The 15596-nt window shown below is 64.5% G+C and overlaps 1 protein-coding gene across 1 annotated transcript in view; it reads left to right on the top strand.

Annotated features, from left to right (window-relative positions):
* Nucleotides 1-15596, top strand: part of LOC137455225 (hydrocephalus-inducing protein homolog) — a 60205-nt gene that overhangs the window by 25416 nt on the left and 19193 nt on the right. The window contains exons 23-39 of the mRNA XM_068165846.1: nt 536-707; nt 2069-2182; nt 3459-3668; nt 4496-4633; nt 4901-5078; nt 5488-5618; nt 6329-6462; nt 7455-7591; nt 8410-8537; nt 8646-8837; nt 9205-9354; nt 10394-10633; nt 11013-11181; nt 12684-12854; nt 13423-13601; nt 14084-14227; nt 15384-15567. Of these exons, the coding sequence (XP_068021947.1) occupies nt 536-707; nt 2069-2182; nt 3459-3668; nt 4496-4633; nt 4901-5078; nt 5488-5618; nt 6329-6462; nt 7455-7591; nt 8410-8537; nt 8646-8837; nt 9205-9354; nt 10394-10633; nt 11013-11181; nt 12684-12854; nt 13423-13601; nt 14084-14227; nt 15384-15567 (2771 nt within the window). The remainder of the gene's footprint in view (nt 1-535; nt 708-2068; nt 2183-3458; nt 3669-4495; nt 4634-4900; nt 5079-5487; nt 5619-6328; nt 6463-7454; nt 7592-8409; nt 8538-8645; nt 8838-9204; nt 9355-10393; nt 10634-11012; nt 11182-12683; nt 12855-13422; nt 13602-14083; nt 14228-15383; nt 15568-15596) is intronic.

The raw sequence follows: 15596 nt of genomic DNA, 5'->3' as shown, positions 1-15596 counted from the left end.
CTTCCCCTGACCTGGAGTGGTGCCAGGGATGGGGCATCTCCCCCCTCCTCAGGCACCCTGGGCCAGTGTCTCCCTCTCCTCAGCATCCCAAATGTCTGCCTTGTGTCTGCTCTGAATCTCTGAGTTCAAGCCTCCCCCCACCCTGGGCCTGGCACACCAAGCCCTGCTCCCAAGGCTGTCCCCAGCTTCCTTGTAGGGCACTGGGAGTGCTGCAAGGCCACCAGAAGGTCTCTGCTGGGCTCTGCCCCTTTGCTTCTCAGTCTCCCTTTTTGCACAGTGTGTGTCTGGTTGCCCTTCCTGGTGCCCTTCCTGGCCCCCAGCCCTGGCCTCTGCCCTGTCTGCCAGCAGCCAGGTGCCTGCACTGCCCCTGTGCCAAGCTGGGCAGCCCAGAGCCTGGCCCTGCTCCATCCTGGGCTGGAGCTGCTGGGCCAGAGCCAGTGCTGAGCTCAGAGCAGCAGTGGCCAGCCAGGAGCTGCTGGGGCAGTCTCCCCTGCCTGCCCCTGCAGTCCCTGCTCACAGGGAGCTTCTGTTCCAGGTGCAGCCTCCCGGCCCCAGCAGCGCAGGAGGAGAGAGCCTGCGGGCAGCGCTCGGCCTCTGCAGGGAGCAGCTCCGGCCATGGGGGTGTGGAGGAGCCAGCCCAAGCCCTGGGGGCAGTGGGGGACCCTGCCCAGGAGCCAGCAGATGCCCAGGACTGCCTGGAAGCAGAGGTAGCTTTCCTGGGACACCTCCCAGCTTGCCCCCAGAGCCCTGCTGCTGCCAACCTCCCTTCTCATGGCCCCGCGGCCACCTGAGAGCAGGAAGGGCAGCAGGGCCAGCAGCTGGACACAGGGCTGCTGGGGAGGGACAAACAGGACAGTCTGGCTGGGGGAGGCCTCCCTCAGCTCCTCCTGGCCTCTGGAGAGTTTGGGCTGGGTTGTTTCCCAGTGTCAAATGAGGCTTTTACCTGCATGCTGCTGGGAAGGCTTTGAGCTTCCTTCTGTGCCAAGCCCAGCACCGATCCCCAGGGGCCACCTGCTCAGCCCCAGCCATTGGCACATCCTGGCCTTAGCCAAGGGCTGGGATGGCAGAGACAGCCCCAGAGCTGTCAGGGCTCAGGAAGGGACCTGACCCAAGGGGAGACTCAGCCCTGCCCAGTGCTTTGTCTGCCAGGGAGATGTAGCTCTGCTTAGGCCCAAGGCTGTCCCAGCAGCGTTCCTGCAGAGCCTGCTGGTGGCCAGGCCCCAGCACAAAGCACTTCTGAGCTTCCTGAAGCAGCAGAGCCTCTGGAGCTGGAGGAGCAAGCCCAGAAGCCTCTCTCAGAAACAGGGCTCAGAAGGCCAGAGCCAAGGCTCCCTTTGCAAGCTGGCACCTCTGAGGTTAAAGACAAGCTGCCAGCTGCTGCAGGGCAGGAAAACATCTCAGCTGCCTTCTTCAGGAGGGTGTCTGGAGAATAATGACCTGGTGGAGCTCCTCAGCTCTCCAGCAGCCATCAGGGCATGGAATGAAACCAAAGCACCATCTGAAACTGGAGAGCTGGGCCAAGCCCTCCCTCAGTCCTCCTTTGCCTGTGCTGGGGAGTCTCAGGGGCAGCTGTGTCCCTGCTTTGGTCCTGGAGAACCTAAGCTGTCCAGGCAGGAGCTTCTCAACATGTTCTTTGGGCAGGAGGGAGCAGAGCTGGACTGGCACCAGGCTGCCAGCTGCCCCCTTGGGCTCTCTGCCAGGCTCCTGCAAGCTTGTGTGTAGGAGGTGAGGATGGAGCCCAGGCCTGACCTGGGGCTGGCCTTGGAGCCACACTCAGCAGATGCCATGGCCATAGCCAGACTTGATTTGCTCCCAGCTCCCATCTCAGCTGCCCCTGGCTTGAGGAGGTGCTGGAGCCTGCAGCAGAGTGCTCTCACCCAGAGCAGCCACTTGCTCACTGCAGCCCTTGGTGCTTGCTTTGCAGCTGCTGTCCGGTGCCACCCAGCAGGAGGGGGCCCTGGAAGGTGCCCTGGAAGGTGCTGTGCAGCAGGAGGGGGCCCTGGAAGGTGCTGTGCAGCAGGAGGGAGCCCTGGAAGGTGCTGTGCAGCAGGAGGGGGCCCTGGAAGGTGCTGTGCAGCAGGAGGGGGCCCTGGAAGGTGCTGTGGGAGCTCCCAGCCCAGCTGGGATGAGGCAGCTGATGAAGCTGAAGGAGACAGAGCCCCACAGGCTGGGATTGGAGGAGGTAAGTGGGAAGCTGCCTGGCTTCCAGCCTTGCAGTGGGAGAAGCAGTTCCACAGCTGGGACTGCCACTGCTGGCCCTCAGCACTGCTCACAGAGTGGCCTCACATCCCTCCAGGCAGCTGGGCATGGAGAGGCCATGCAGGACATGGTGTAGGGCTGAGCCAAAACACTCCTTGTGCAGCAGCTCTGGGGGCATTCACAGCACCCCAGCATGGAGGGGTTGGAAGGGACCTCTGGGCATCATCAGTCCAAGCCCCTGCTCCAGCAGGGCACCCCCAGCAGCTTGCCCAGCAGCACAGTGCCCAGGGGGGGTTGGAAGCTCTCCACACCAGGAGACTCCACAACCTCTCTGGGCAGCCTGCTCCAGGCCTCCAGCACCCTCACACCAAACAACTTTCTCCTCCTGCTCACATGGAACCTCCTGGGCTCCACTTTGTGCCCACTGCCCCTTGTCCTGTCCCTGGGGGCACCACTGAGCAGAGCCTGGCCCCAGCCTCTTGTCCCCCACAGCTCCTTTAGCTCTTGCTGAGCATTGCTCAGCTCCCCTCTGGGGCTGCTCTTCTCCAGGCTCAACAGCCCCAGGGCTCCTCCCAGAGCTGCTCCAGGCCCCTCAGCAGCTCTGCAGCCTCCACTGGACCCTCTCCAGCAGTTCCCTGTCTCTCTGGAAGTGGGGAGCCCAGCACTGGAGCCAGGACTCCAGAGGTAGCCTCCCCAGGACAGGGGAGAGGGGCAGGAGAATGTCCCCTGGCCTGTTGGCCACAAGCTGCACATCTTCTTCACCCTGTCACTAAGCAAGTGCTGGAGAGGACATTTGCCAGTGGCTTCTGCTGTAGCATCTGGAGAGACAGCAGAGTGCAGATCAGAGAGTGAGGAGCAGCAGGAGTCAGAGGAGCTGGGCTGGAGGCCCCCCTGGCTGCAAGGCCTCTCAGCTTAGCACCTGGTGTGATCCTCCAGCCAGTGAGGAAGGTTGGAAAGCCAAGTTGTGCAGCAGAGAGAATTTCTTGCTGCCAGGATCCCTCCCAAATGACTTTAGTGTGGTGCATTGATTAAGTTCTTCCCAATCCAAGTGCTCAGCCTCTCCCCCCACTCAGCCCCTCCCCTGCTCAGCCCCTCCCCTGCTCAGCCCCTCCCCCCACTCAGCCCCTCCCCCCACTCAGCCCCTCCCCTGCTCAGCCTCTCCCCCCACTCAGCCCCTCCCCTGCTCAGCCTCTCCCCTGCTCAGCCTCTCCCCCCACTCAGCCCCTCCCCTGCTCAGCCTCTCCCCCTCTCCTCCCCAGGTGTTCGATGTGCTGCCACTCTACGGGCTGCTGCAGCCAGGCCAGAGCCAGCAGGTCACCTTCAGCTTCTTTGGCCACCCCAACGTTGTGGCCTGTGCCAGGGCCCTCTGCAGGGTGCAGGGAGGCCCCAGCTACGAGCTCAGGCTGCGTGGGGAGGCCTCGCTCCTCAGCTACCACCTGGACACCACGGAGCTGGACTTTGGGCTGCAGGTAGCGCAGGCTTCTCCTTGTCTGGAGCCCTCTCTGCTGGGGGCTGCCCACTGAGCCCTAGGGCTAGCTGCTGTGCTGGCTCCAGGCCTTGGAAGCACCACCTTGGAGTGATGCATTCTGCTTCCAAGCTGCTCTGGAATGGCCATCCCCACCCCACCCGAGCTGGGAAGTCTGAGCGGGGAGGTCCCTGCTGCCTGGGGGCAGGATGGACTGGCTGAGCTCTGGAGCTCCCTGCTGCCTGGGGGCAGGATGGACTGGCTGAGCTCTGGAGCTCCCTGCTGCCTGGGGGCAGGATGGACTGGCTGAGCTCTGGAGCTCCCTGCTGCCTGGGGGCAGGATGGACTGGCTGAGCTCTGGAGCTCCCTGCTGCCTGGGGGCAGGATGGACTGGCTGAGCTCTGGAGCTCCCTGCTGCCTGGGGGCAGGATGGACTGGCTGAGCTCTGGAGCTCCCTGCTGCCTGGGGGCAGGATGGACTGGCTGAGCTCTGGAGCTCCCTGCTGCCTGGGGGCAGGATGGACTGGCTGAGCTCTCAGGTCCCTGCCAGCCTGGCCCCTTCTATGCTAAGTCCTCCTCAAGGCACTTGGCTGCTCTCTGCTCTCATGCTTGGTGCTGTCCCTCTGCAGGGTGCCCCAAAGCTCAGCTCCTGTGCAGGGCCCAGAGCTCCCTTGTGGCTGGGGGTCCCCAGGTGAAGCTGGCAGAGCCAAGTGCCCTCCTCTCCTGCTGCTCTGCTGTGCTGCCTGCCTTGGCTCTTGTGCCAGTGCCAGCTGCAGGAGATGCCCAGTGCCAGGCCTGTCTCTAACTGCCCGCTCCTCTGTCCTCTCTGCAGCTGTGGGACTCGCTCCTGGAGGCAGAGGTGACCCTGCAGAACAGTGGGAAGCTGCCCTTCACCTTCGTGGTGCTGAGCCCTGGCACGGCCACTGCCCGCAGCCCCCTGCCCGGCGTGCCCCTGGTGGTGCCCAGCACGGTGAGGATGGGGGCAGCACAAGGGACTGTGCCTGTGCCTGTGCCAGCCTGCACTGCCCTGGCTGGGCTTGGAGGGACCAAATGGGGAGAAAGAGAAGAGGAGAGGAAGATCCCCCAGCAGCAGCCAGGGCTGGGAGCTGCCTCTGCTGAGGGGGATGGAATCACAGGATCCTTGGGCTTGGAAGAGGCCTTTCAGACCCTCCAGGCCAGCTGTGCCTCAACTCCAGCCAAGCCTTTCTGCTGCATTCCCTCCCTCCTCTCCCTGCAGGGCTGCCTTGAAGCCGGCCAGCAGCAGGTGCTGAAAGTCTCTTACCTGCCAGAAGTGCCTGGGCTCTTCTGCAAGGCTTTCCAGCTCCAAGTGGGTCACCTGCAACCAGAGGAGATCTGCCTGAGAGGAGAGGGAAGCTTTCCCAGGATCTGCCTGCACCTGCCCAGGAACATCCAAGGCAAGCACTGCCTGGCTGCTCCTCAGGATGCTCCCCTGCCTCTTCCCCCATCTCCCACAGCCAAGCCTGGAGGCTGCAGGGCTCTCAGAGCAGCACTGGTTGCTTCCTGAGTCTCTGGCAGTCCCTGGGGGCTGTGTCCCGGCAGACTCCCTGCTGCAGCCCTGCCGAGCTGCTGGGCGAGACGCAGGCAGGGCTTTGGGCAGGCTTGGATGGGCATCAGCTGGCAGGGGCTGAGCTGCTGCTCTGGGGGAGGAAGCTGGGCAGGGCTGAAGCTCGGGCTGCAGGCAGGAGGAGCAGCTCCCACTGCCCAGAGCTGCTGGAGGAGCGTTGCTGGGAGAGGCGGTGTGGGGAGGGGGCTGCCCAGCCGAGATGCCCACGCTGCCACCTGAGGGGGGGTTTCTGCCCTCAGGAAACAAGAGATGGGAGCAGATTCTCAGGGAGCTGAGAGGGGAGCTGGCCCAGGACAAGGAGAGAGAGAGAGCAGATGTCCTGGGGGAGGCTGCAGCCACAGAACCACCCCCAGCTGACTCGGACGCCACGGTGAGAACAGCTGCTGCCCCGTGTGGCACCTGCCAGCCTCTCCCCCTTGTGTCATGGATCCCCTTGGAGCCCACAGCAGGCTTCTGGGTGCCCTGCTAACAGGTGGGCCCTCCCTGCCCCACTTAGCTGGGACATCATCAGCTCAGCTCTCCAGCTCTGCTAGTTGTCCCTGCTGGAGCTGGAGGAGCTTCCTGGCAGCCTGGGGGGAATCCTGCAGGCCCTGCTCCTGGGGATGAATTGCTGGGGCCCCATCTCTAGGCTGCTTCTTGCCCCCCAGCCAAGCTCTGCCAGGTGTGCAGAGCCTGAGAGCAGCAGCTTGAGCCAGCCCTGGGACTGTGATCTCGCTGCTCATCTCCAAGAGGCAGCAGCAGCAGCTTCCTCCTGGCCTCCCTTGCAAGAGGGCTTTGCTCCAGGCTGCTTTGGCACTGCTTGGGGGCAGGCCAATGCCTGGAGCTCTGGCAGGTCCCTGGCTTGTCCCTCTGTGTCTAGCCAGATCAGCTTGGATTGCAGTGCCTGGGCAGCTGAAGGGGCTGGAGTTGGTAGCTCTGGAGCCAAGGTCCTGCCAAAGAGAGCTGGAGGTGTCCCAGGCAGTGGGGCAGGAGGACTCCCTCAGCCCTCCCAACAAGAGCAGGCTGGGAGCCTCCTGGGGAGCTGAGCCCATGCCCTGGGAAGGCCCTTGGCTAAGCAGTCCCTGTCTTTCCTTGCCTCAGCTGGACACTGGGCTGCAGGTGCAGCTGGAGGACATCCTGCTCAAGGAGCACATCCTGGAGCAGCAGGCAGCTGTGGCCTGCAGCGCCCCAAAGGAAGCTGCCTTGAGGCTGCCTGCTCGCCGCAGGCTTCTCGAGTGAGTAAGGACATCCCTGGCCGTCTGCAGGTGCCCTGGGGGTGACAGCCAGCAGTGCAGCCCTGCTGCTGAGAGCTGCTGGGCTCTGCAGAGCCTGGAGCAGCTGTGGCCAGCAGCAAGGCTTTGCTCCTGAGAGCTGTGCCCTGCTGCCTGGGAGCAGCGGAGTGTCCTCGCTTCCCTGAGCTGTGGAGCTGCTCTCAGCTCCCCACAGATGCTGGGCTCCGTGCCTAGAGCTGAGGGGACCCAGTGCAGACCATGAGGCCCCTCCAGCCAGCCCAGACACCATCCCTGCTGGGCAGCCCTGAAAGAGGCAGCTCAGAGCTGGCTTCCTGGTGCCACCAGACCACATCTGACCCGAAGGGCAGGTTGGCAAAGTCTCCCTCAGGGGCCTTGGCTGCTGGTGGGACTGCAGGGCTCCCCTAGGTCGCTTGGTCCTTCCCTCTGCTCCTTGATGCTGAGCAGTGGGAGCAGCAGGCTCCAGCTCAGGCAGAAGGTGCTGTGCAGAGCAGATCCTGGCTGTGTTTTCCCAGGGGGATGGCTCTGGACAGGACCTTCCTGTGGCTCTCACAGGGGTTGGTGGCTGCGGCCCCTGGGGCTCTGGGGACAGAGCTGGGTGCAGAGTGGTGAAGATTTCCTGGGGGGGAGGGGGAGGGAGAACTCTGCTGACAAGGTCCTGAAGCAGTTTCAGGGGTGGGCTGTGGGCCAGGCTCAGCAGCTGCACTGAGAGCAGTGGAGGTGCAGTGGACTTGTGTGCAGTGGCCCAGGAGCTGTGGGCAGTGCCCACTGGCAGCCAGCTGTGCTTGAAGGTGCCCCTGGGAGCTGCTAGAAGCTGGGCCCTGCCTTCCCTGGCACCGGCCAGAGTCTTGGCAGCAGCTGCTCAGGTGTTGGGCTCCAGGGGCTTGAGCTGAGTCGTTGCCCTGGAGTTGCACCTCCCATGCCATGGCAACGTGGCCAGGCTGTGGGCTCAGGAGTGCCCTCCCTCCTCCTTGCAGAGCTGAGCTGCCTGAGTACATCCTGGACTTTGGCTGCGTGGGGCTGGGTGGCATCCACAGGCGCAGCGTGAAGGTCACCAGCCTGGGGCACTTCCCTGTGTCCTTCCAAGTGCCTGGGCAGCTCCTGTGTGGCACAGGTAGGCAGTGCTGGAGACCCTTCCTGTGGCCTTGCAAGAGCTGCCTGTGGCAGCTCAGCCTGAGCCACTGCCACGGAGAGCTCTTGGGGAGCTTTGTCCTGCTGGGGACCTGCTGCTTTGGAGCCTGAGTTCTGCTGGCCAGCAGTGCCCAGGGGCCTGGCCTGCCTGTGGCTGCCCTAACTCTGCCCTGCAGGGGCTGGATGGGCTGCTCACCTTGGGCACCTCTCAGCACCTTCTGCTCTTGGCTGCCAGCAGCAGCAGCTGAGCTTCTCTGGGTGCTCTCTGGCCTTGTGCTGCAAGGAGCTGGAGCCTGGGTGCTGCTGAGCTGCTTGGTGTGAAGTTCCTGAGGTCGTGGCACTTGTGCTCAGCCCTGGCTGAGGAGACAGCCTGGCAGGGGCTGTGCTGTATCCAGACAGGCCTCTGGAGCGGCCCTTGAGGCAAGGCTGCAGCAGCACCAAGCGCTGCCCTGCTGTGTCTGCAGGGTGCCCAGAGGCCTCCCTCAGTTGTTTCTAGGCAGCAGCAGGGCATGGGGAAATCTTAGCTGGGAGTTCTCCTTTGAAGAGGTCTGAGTGTCCTTCCCTGGCCTTGCTGCAGCTCCTCAGCTGAAACCTTTTCCTTTCCCCCCTTGGGGCCTGGGCTCTGGCTGTGCCAAGCTTTGGGCCTGCAGCGGTGCCGGGGGAGAAGGAGCAGCAGCAGCTGCTCTGGAGAGGCAGAGTCCTTGCCAGGGCTGCCAGGCAGGACACTCAGGTGGCCCTAGGCTGCTGGTGCCCCAGCTGCTGTCCCCTGTGCCTCAGCTGCTTCCTGTCCATCTCTTGAAGGCTTCAGCGTGGAGCTGGAGCGCGTGGAGCAGCTGCCCTGCTCCCAGAGCAGGAGCTTCACCGTGTGCCTGGAGCCCCAGAGTGCCACCCTGCCGCTGGGCCAGGCGGCCCTGCTGCTGCCCATCCAGGTGCCCTGTGCCTCCTCCCCTCCCTCTGCCCTCACCCCCTGCGGGGGCAGGCTGGGGCCAGCAGCAGAGGCCAGCTGGAGCTCACCTGGCTGCTCTGTGCCTCACCAGGTGACAGGAGGCCCCACGGTTCGTCTGCTCCTGCGTGCCAGGGGGGTTGTGCCCTCCCTCTGCCTCTCCAGGGCCAGGCTGGACTTCTCCCCTCTCCAGTGTGGGCAGTGCCAGGAGGAGACCACTCGGCTCTACAACCAGCTGCCAGTGCCCTGTCAGTGGTTCCTCAGCAGGGAGGAGCCTGCTCAGAAGGTAAAGCACAGACACTCTGCCACTTGCATCTTCTGGGCTGCCTTTCCTGCTTCTCTCTTGCCTCCTCTGCTCCTCTGGCTGCTTCAGCACTTGGGCTCCAGCTGGGCTGAGGAGGCTTTGGAGGGTGCCCTGGGCCTGTTGAGCAGCTGCTGCTTCCCTTCTCTGCCACCTTCAGCCCTTGCTCCTCTCGTCAGGAGCAGCCTCCCCTGCTGCCTCTCCTGCCTCTGCCTTTGGCCACCAGTTCTAGGCCAGGGCTGGCCCCACCTGATTGGGATGGGTGCTCTGAGGCCAGGAGTGCCAGCACTGCAGGAAGCCAGCTGTGTCCTGCCAGAGCAAGGAGACCTCAGCCCCTGGTTTCTGTGCTCAGGTGGACAAGCCTTTGGCAGCCAGCAGGCGTGGGAAGCTGCTGCAGGAGCCCAAGGCCAAGGCCGGCGTCTTTGAGGTGCTTCCCTCAGCTGGAGTCCTGGCCCCTGGGCAGTGGTGCAACCTGCGAGTCAGGTTTTGCCCCGTGGAAGAGGTGAGCTGGGCTGGGGTCCCCCCCAGGAGGTCTGGCAGGGCAGTGTGGGCAGGAGAGCCCAGGCTGGGAGCAGGAGCTGAGCCCTGCCCCCACGGGCAGCTTGCTGCAAGCTCAGCTTCCCCTGCTGCAGCCTCTGCAGAGGGGGCTTGGGGAGCCAAGCCCTGAGCAGAGGACTCCCCTCCTGTCTGGCCAGGGAGAGCTCCTCTGCCCCTCTTGTTCAGCTGCTCCTTGCCTGCCACAGCGCTGCCAGGGCTGGCTCTGGGCACCACAAGCCTGCAGACCTTTCTGCTGAGCACTGCACTGCCCCAGGAGTGGTGCCAGGGATGGGGCATCTCCCACCTCTGGGCACTCCTGCTGCCCACAAGAGGCAGATTGCCAGCAGCCTGCAGAGGGCAAAGGTTACAGCTCCGTGCTCCAGCACTGCCCCTGCCCTTGCTCCACAGAGCCAGCAGCCTTTTGTGGAGCTGCTGGGAGAGGGAGTGCTGAAAGACCTCCTCTGATGGGGCAGGCTCCAAGGGGCTCTGCTCCAGGGCAGCTGAGGAGAGCTGGAGGTGCACAGAGAGCAGGGAGAGGTTCAGCTGCTGGCAGCAGCACTCCTGAGCCAGCAGCCTGCTCTGCTCTCCTGGCAGGGCCAGTCCTTTGGGGAGTCCCTCTGCCCAGCCCAGCCTGGGCTAGCAGCAGCTCTCCCACCTGGCTCCTGGGGGATCAGAGGGCCCTGGGCTATGCTGAGCAGGCTCAGGCTGAGCAGCTCTTTGCTCCAGGATCCCTCTCCAAAATGCAAGGCAAAGCCCTGTGCTGCTGGGGGGCATCTCCCCCGTGGGGCAACCTGGGCCAGGGGCTCAGCACTCTCAGCATGCCAAGTGTCTCCCTTCCCTGAGCCTGACTCTGCCTTTTCCAGTTTCCAAGCAGCCCTCCTTGTCCTGCTTTCTGTTCTCCATTCAGCTCAGAGGTGCTGCTGCCAGCCCTGGCCTCGGGGCACAGGGTGAGTTTGAGGCCCTGGCACTTCCTGGAGGAGCTTTCTGCCCTTCTCTCTTTTCAGAAGCTCTACAGGAGCACTCTGAAGATCCACATCTGCCACAGCAGCCAGCACCTCCAGCTGCTGGTCTCAGGCAGTGGGCTGGAGCCACGGCTGGAGTTCCAGCCTGAAGTGCTGGAGCTGGGGCCAGTGCTGCCATCCAGCCCTGGGGCACAGGGCACAGTGGTGGTGAAGAACCCTTGCAGCTTCCCCATCGAGTTCTACTCCTTGGAGTATGACCTGCAGTACCTTGCTGAGGAGCAGGTAAAGAGAGGAGCTCTGCTCCCCACATCCACCTTGTGCAGCTTCAGGGCACTGCAGTGTTCCCAGCCTTGTGCCAGGGAGATGGAGACAGGAGGCAGGGCACAGCCTGGGGGGGGGGGTTGTTCAGAGTTAGCCTCTTCTGCTGGCAGGCTGTGGAGGGGCTTGGCTGGTCCTGCAGTTGTGAGGAAGGCAAGAGGGGGAAGCTGGCCGGGGCCGGGGGGGTGGCTGTGGTTGTGGCTGTGGCTGTGGCCGGGGGCGGGCTGGGGGTGGCTGTAGCTGTGGCTGTGGCTGGGGCTGGGGCTGCGGCTGTGGTCGGGGCCGGGCCGGGCTGGAGCTCCAGCAGTGCCTCCCAGGGGTGGTTTCTCCTCCCCATGCACAGATCCTGAGGGCGCTGGAAGGCTTCGACTGCCGCAGCACCTTGCTGCTGCCTCCTCGTGCCCCGGGGGAGCAGCTGCCTCCAGAGCTGCTGCAGCTGTCTCGGGGCCAGAAAAGGCTGCAGGATCAGCAGGCCAAGGCCAAGCCTGAGCAGCCCACAGCCCAGGACGAGGGTGAGGCTTTGCTCTCGGCTGTCCTGAGTGGGGGCTCAGCAGGGAGCCCAGCCCCCAGCTCTCCAGGGCCTCATTCTCTGGGGCTCCAGCAGTCCTCATGCCCCAGCTGGGTGGAGCAAGGCCCTGGTGAAACTGTGGCTTGGCACAGCCAGCAGTGCAACCAAAGCCAGCTCCTCTCTGCCCTGCCTGGGGAAGCAATGAGGATGGCTCCTGGCAGGGGGGACCAGGGCCAAGGGAAAGGCCTGGGCAATTTGCCTCAGCTTTGCCAAATGAGCCTCAGCTTTGCCCCAGCAGCTGCTGGGATCAGGCTGATGGGGAAGCTGTGCTAGGCAGGGCAGCACTGCTGCTGTCCTCTCTGGCACTGCAAGCTGAGGAGGCTCTGGGTGACCTCCTGAGGGCTGTTCTGGGCAATTCAGAGCCCAGCCACATCTGCTGCAGTGCCATTCCTCAAGCACCCAGCTCCTGGATGAGCCCCAGATGGAGCCTCTGCCTTGGGACTGTCTCAGATGCTCCTTTCTGGCTTTGCCCTTCTTGCTCAGCAAGCTTGGCACCACGCTCCCATGAGGGCCATGTGGACAGCTCATGGCAGGAGACCGGGCTTCAGTCCTGTTGGGTGTTGCTGCATGCTCTGCTCTCCTCTTTCTGCCAGCCCATCCACTTGTGGGCACCTGGAGCAGCATCCAGGGCAGAGCCTGATCTGCACAGGCTTGAGAGGAAGGGCAGGGCGAGCCCATGGGTGTGCCATTGGCTTGAGCAGAGTCTCCTCTGCCAGGAGCCGAGGGGCTGGTGAGGATGAGGAGGATGAGAGGAGGGCAGGAGGCTGACTCTTGTACCTGTGTGTGCACAGCAGAGCATCAGCAAAGCACCACTGGCAGCAGGGAGGCCTCAGAAGAGCCGCAGGCCAGCCCAGTCCATAGGGTCCTGGCCCTGGGCAGCGCTGCGTCTGCCGAAGGAGCTGCAGCCCCACAGGGCAGGGGCATCGTGGTCATCGTCCATGGGGCACCCCTGGCAGGTAGCTGAGCTGCAGCCTGGGCTGTGAGGAGGGGGGAAGCAGGGGAGATGTGTCCTGGCGGCCCATGGCGCTGGCTTGAGCGGCTGAGGTGCCGGGAGGTGAGGCACGGCTCTGCCGGGCTGGCCCCAGGCCCTCAGCAGCTGCTGCCAGGGCTGTGGCTCCTCCTGTGCCCAGGCAGCTGGGCTCTCGTTCCCCCCAGGAGGGTGAGCCTGTCCCCGTGGCCGCATGGCCCCACGGTGGCTGCCGTGCTCCACGTTGCCTTGCGGAGCGCTCCCCAGCCCCGAGCTGTGCCCAGCTGCTGCCCGAGGCAAGGGCAAGCAGCCCAGGGCAGGGCAGGGTCCGAGCGGTGCTGGCACAGGGCTGGAAGCGGCAGCCTGGGCGCAGGCTTGAGGTGGGCTGCAGCCCTCAGCTGCGTGGGGGCCTGGCAGAGCCTGTCCCCGGCAAGCCCTGCGGCCGCAGGGGTCCCCAAGCAGCCTCCCTCTCTCTGCAGGCAAGACGTCGGCAGCGGCCGCCCTGGCCAAGCACTACGGCGCCGCCTGCCTGTCCCTGGACGCTGTGGTGAGCGAGGCCGTGGCGGCCGGGAGCAGCGCGGCAGGGCGGCGAGCCCGGGAGCTGTGCAGCGCCGGCAGCCAGCAGAGCCCGCAGCAGCCACAGGATGGCCGTAAGGAGCCAGGCTGGGCCCGGAGCGGCGCTGCGGGAGCCCCCGGGGCTGCGCCTCTGCCGGCTCCAGAGCAGTGGCACGGCCCCGGGGGGCTTGGGGAGCAGGGCTGCGGCACGGAGCGGGGCAGAGCCCTTCCCGAGAGCCTCTCTGGGCACTCAGGCTGCAGCCCGAGGGCTCGGGCAGGGGCACTCTGCCTCCTCTGCACAGCTTCCTTTGCTCGGGCTGGGGGAGCAATCTTCCAGCATCTTCCTGGGAGCTTTTCTCTTGCCTGCTAGCTCCAGCCTGGCCCTTGTGGCCATCAGCTGGGCTCTGCTTGGGCTGCTTTTGCAGTGCTCAGCTGGGAAGCTGCCTGGCCTGCAAGCTGCTGGCAGGAAGAAGGCTCTGGCTCCCTGCTGGGGTTGTCTCCCGTGGAGCTCTTAGCTCCATGGAGATGGGCAGCAGAGGTTGGGCAATGCATCCAGAGCTCTCTGCCTTGCAAATGCACTGTCCCTGCCAGGGTGCCCACTGCTCTGGAAGGTGCCTGGCTGCTCCCCACAGCAGCCCCCTGAGTCCTCTGTGCCCTCTGCAGGCTCCCCGGGGTGGCGACGCTACTCCAAGGCCAGGCTCAGCCGCAGCCTGAGCCAGCCCAGCTCTGGGGACAGAGGCAGCCAGCACTCCCTCAGCTCACCAGGCCAGGCCAGAGCTGGGGCAGGCAAGAGGAAGATGTCTGTGGTGAGACAGCTTGCAGCAGAGTCCTCAGGCTCCCAGGTGAGGCCTGGCCTGCGCTGGCTGATGCCAGGGCCCTTTCCCTTCCCTTTGGGAGCTGTGTTGCCTGGGGCAGGGCTGAAGGAGGATCAAATGCAGCTGCTGAGCCAGCACTGCCAGCTCAGCACTGCACCCTGTCCCGCAGCACCCCATCTCTGTGGCTTTGCAGTGCCTCAGGGGTGGGGACTGCAGCACTGCCCTGGGCAGCTGAAGGTCAGGCTGGCCCAGCAGGACCCTTCCTGGCCCCACGCTGCCTGGGCCTGAGCTCCTGCTTGTCCTTCCTGTGCTGTGGGCTGCTGCCAGCGCTGGGGGCTGCTGCTCAAGGGCTGTGCTCTGCAGGCTTGTCCCCTGCAGCCTCTGGCCCACGCTTGCCTTGGAGTTTCTTGCTAGTGAGAGCTCCAAGGCCAGCAGCTGGGATGGCTCAGGGGGTTCCCAGGGGGCTTTCTGCTCTGGGGATGTTCAGTGTGCTGCTGTTCAACCCCCAGGGCTCCTCTGGCTCTCCTCTGGTCTCGGCGCCTCCGGCACAGCTGCGGCTCAGCCCCAGGGGCAGCGGCGTGGCAGAGCTGGGCCTGGGGAGCTGTGTGCTGCCCCAGGAGCTGCTGGTGGCCATCCTCTCCGAGAGGCTGCAGGTGCGTGGCCAGGGGGGGAAGGAGAGCTTCCTGCTGGAGAGGGCCAGGCAGCGCAGGAGGGCTGGGAGAGGAGGAGGAGTCCTGCTGTTGGAGGGCTCCTGGGCTCAGTACATTTGGGGATGACACCCAGCTGGGGGCAGGAGTTGATCTGCTGGAGGGCAGAGAGGCTCTGCAGAGGGCCCTGGACAGGCTGGGCAGATGGGCAGAGTCCAAGGGCAGGAGATTGAACACATCCAAGTGCCAGGTGCTGCACAGTGGCCACAGCAACCCCAGGCAGTGCTACAGGCTGGGGTCAGAGTGGCTGAGAGCAGCCAGGCAGAGAGGGACCTGGGGGTGCTGGTCGATGGTAGGCTGAACATGAGCCTGCAGTGTGCCCAGGAGGCCAAGAGGGCCAAGGGCATCCTGGCCTGCATCAGGCAGAGTGTGGCCAGCAGGAGCAGGGAGGTCATTCTGCCCCTGTACACTGCACTGGTTAGGCCACACCTCGAGTCCTGTGTCCAGTTCTGGGCTCCTCAGGTTAGGAAGGAGGTTGACTTGCTGGAAGGTGTCCAGAGAAGGGCAAGAAAGCTGGGGAGGGGTCTGGAGCACAGCCCTGTGAGGAGAGGCTGAGGGAGCTGGGGTTGCTTAGCCTGGAGAAGAGGAGGCTCAGGGGAGACCTTCTTGCTCTCTGCAACTCCCTGAAGGGAGGTTGTAGCCAGGTGGGGGTTGGTCTCTTCTCCCAGGCACCCAGCACCAGAACAAGAGGACACAGTCTCAGGCTGTGCCAGGGGAGGTTTAGGCTGGAGCTTAGGAAGAAGTTCTACACAGAGAGAGTGATTGCCCATTGGAATGGGCTGCCCAGGGAGGTGGTGGAGTCCCCATCCCTGGAGCTGTTCAGGAGGAGACTTGATAGGGTGCTGGGTGCCATGGGTTGGTTGATTAGGTGGTGTTGGGTGAGGGGCTGGACGTGATGACCTTGAAGGTCTCTTCCAGCCTGGTCTGTTCTATTCTACTCTCTTCTCCTTGGGGGAAGCTGCAGATGCCAGCAGCTGGCAGGGCCCTGGGGACAGCTCAGAGCTGGGGACAGCTGCTTGCTGCCCTCTGCCAAGGGGCTTCACCCAGTGGCCCAGAGCTGCAGGCAGGGCACAGCTGATTTTGTCTTGGCCTTTCTCCACAGCTGAGGGACTGCTGCCAGGGAGTGGTGTTTGATGGCCTGCAGAGCCTCTGTGCAGGCAGCACGCTCTCTGCTCTCCTCTGCCTGCTCCAGGCTGTGGGAAACCGACCCCACATCTACTTTGTCAACCTGCTGCAGGACTATGGCTCTTGGCAAGCCAGGCAGGCAGCTGCAGAGGAGCGGGCAGGTGAGGCTCCTCATCTCCCTGCCTCCCAA

This window comes from Melanerpes formicivorus, unplaced genomic scaffold, assembly GCF_026170545.1.
Source record: "Melanerpes formicivorus ecotype bairdi unplaced genomic scaffold, bMelFor1.0.p_v2 SCAF_93, whole genome shotgun sequence".
In the NCBI taxonomy this organism is placed as follows: Eukaryota; Metazoa; Chordata; class Aves; order Piciformes; family Picidae; genus Melanerpes; species Melanerpes formicivorus.
This window is presented reverse-complemented; position numbering and strand designations above follow the sequence as displayed.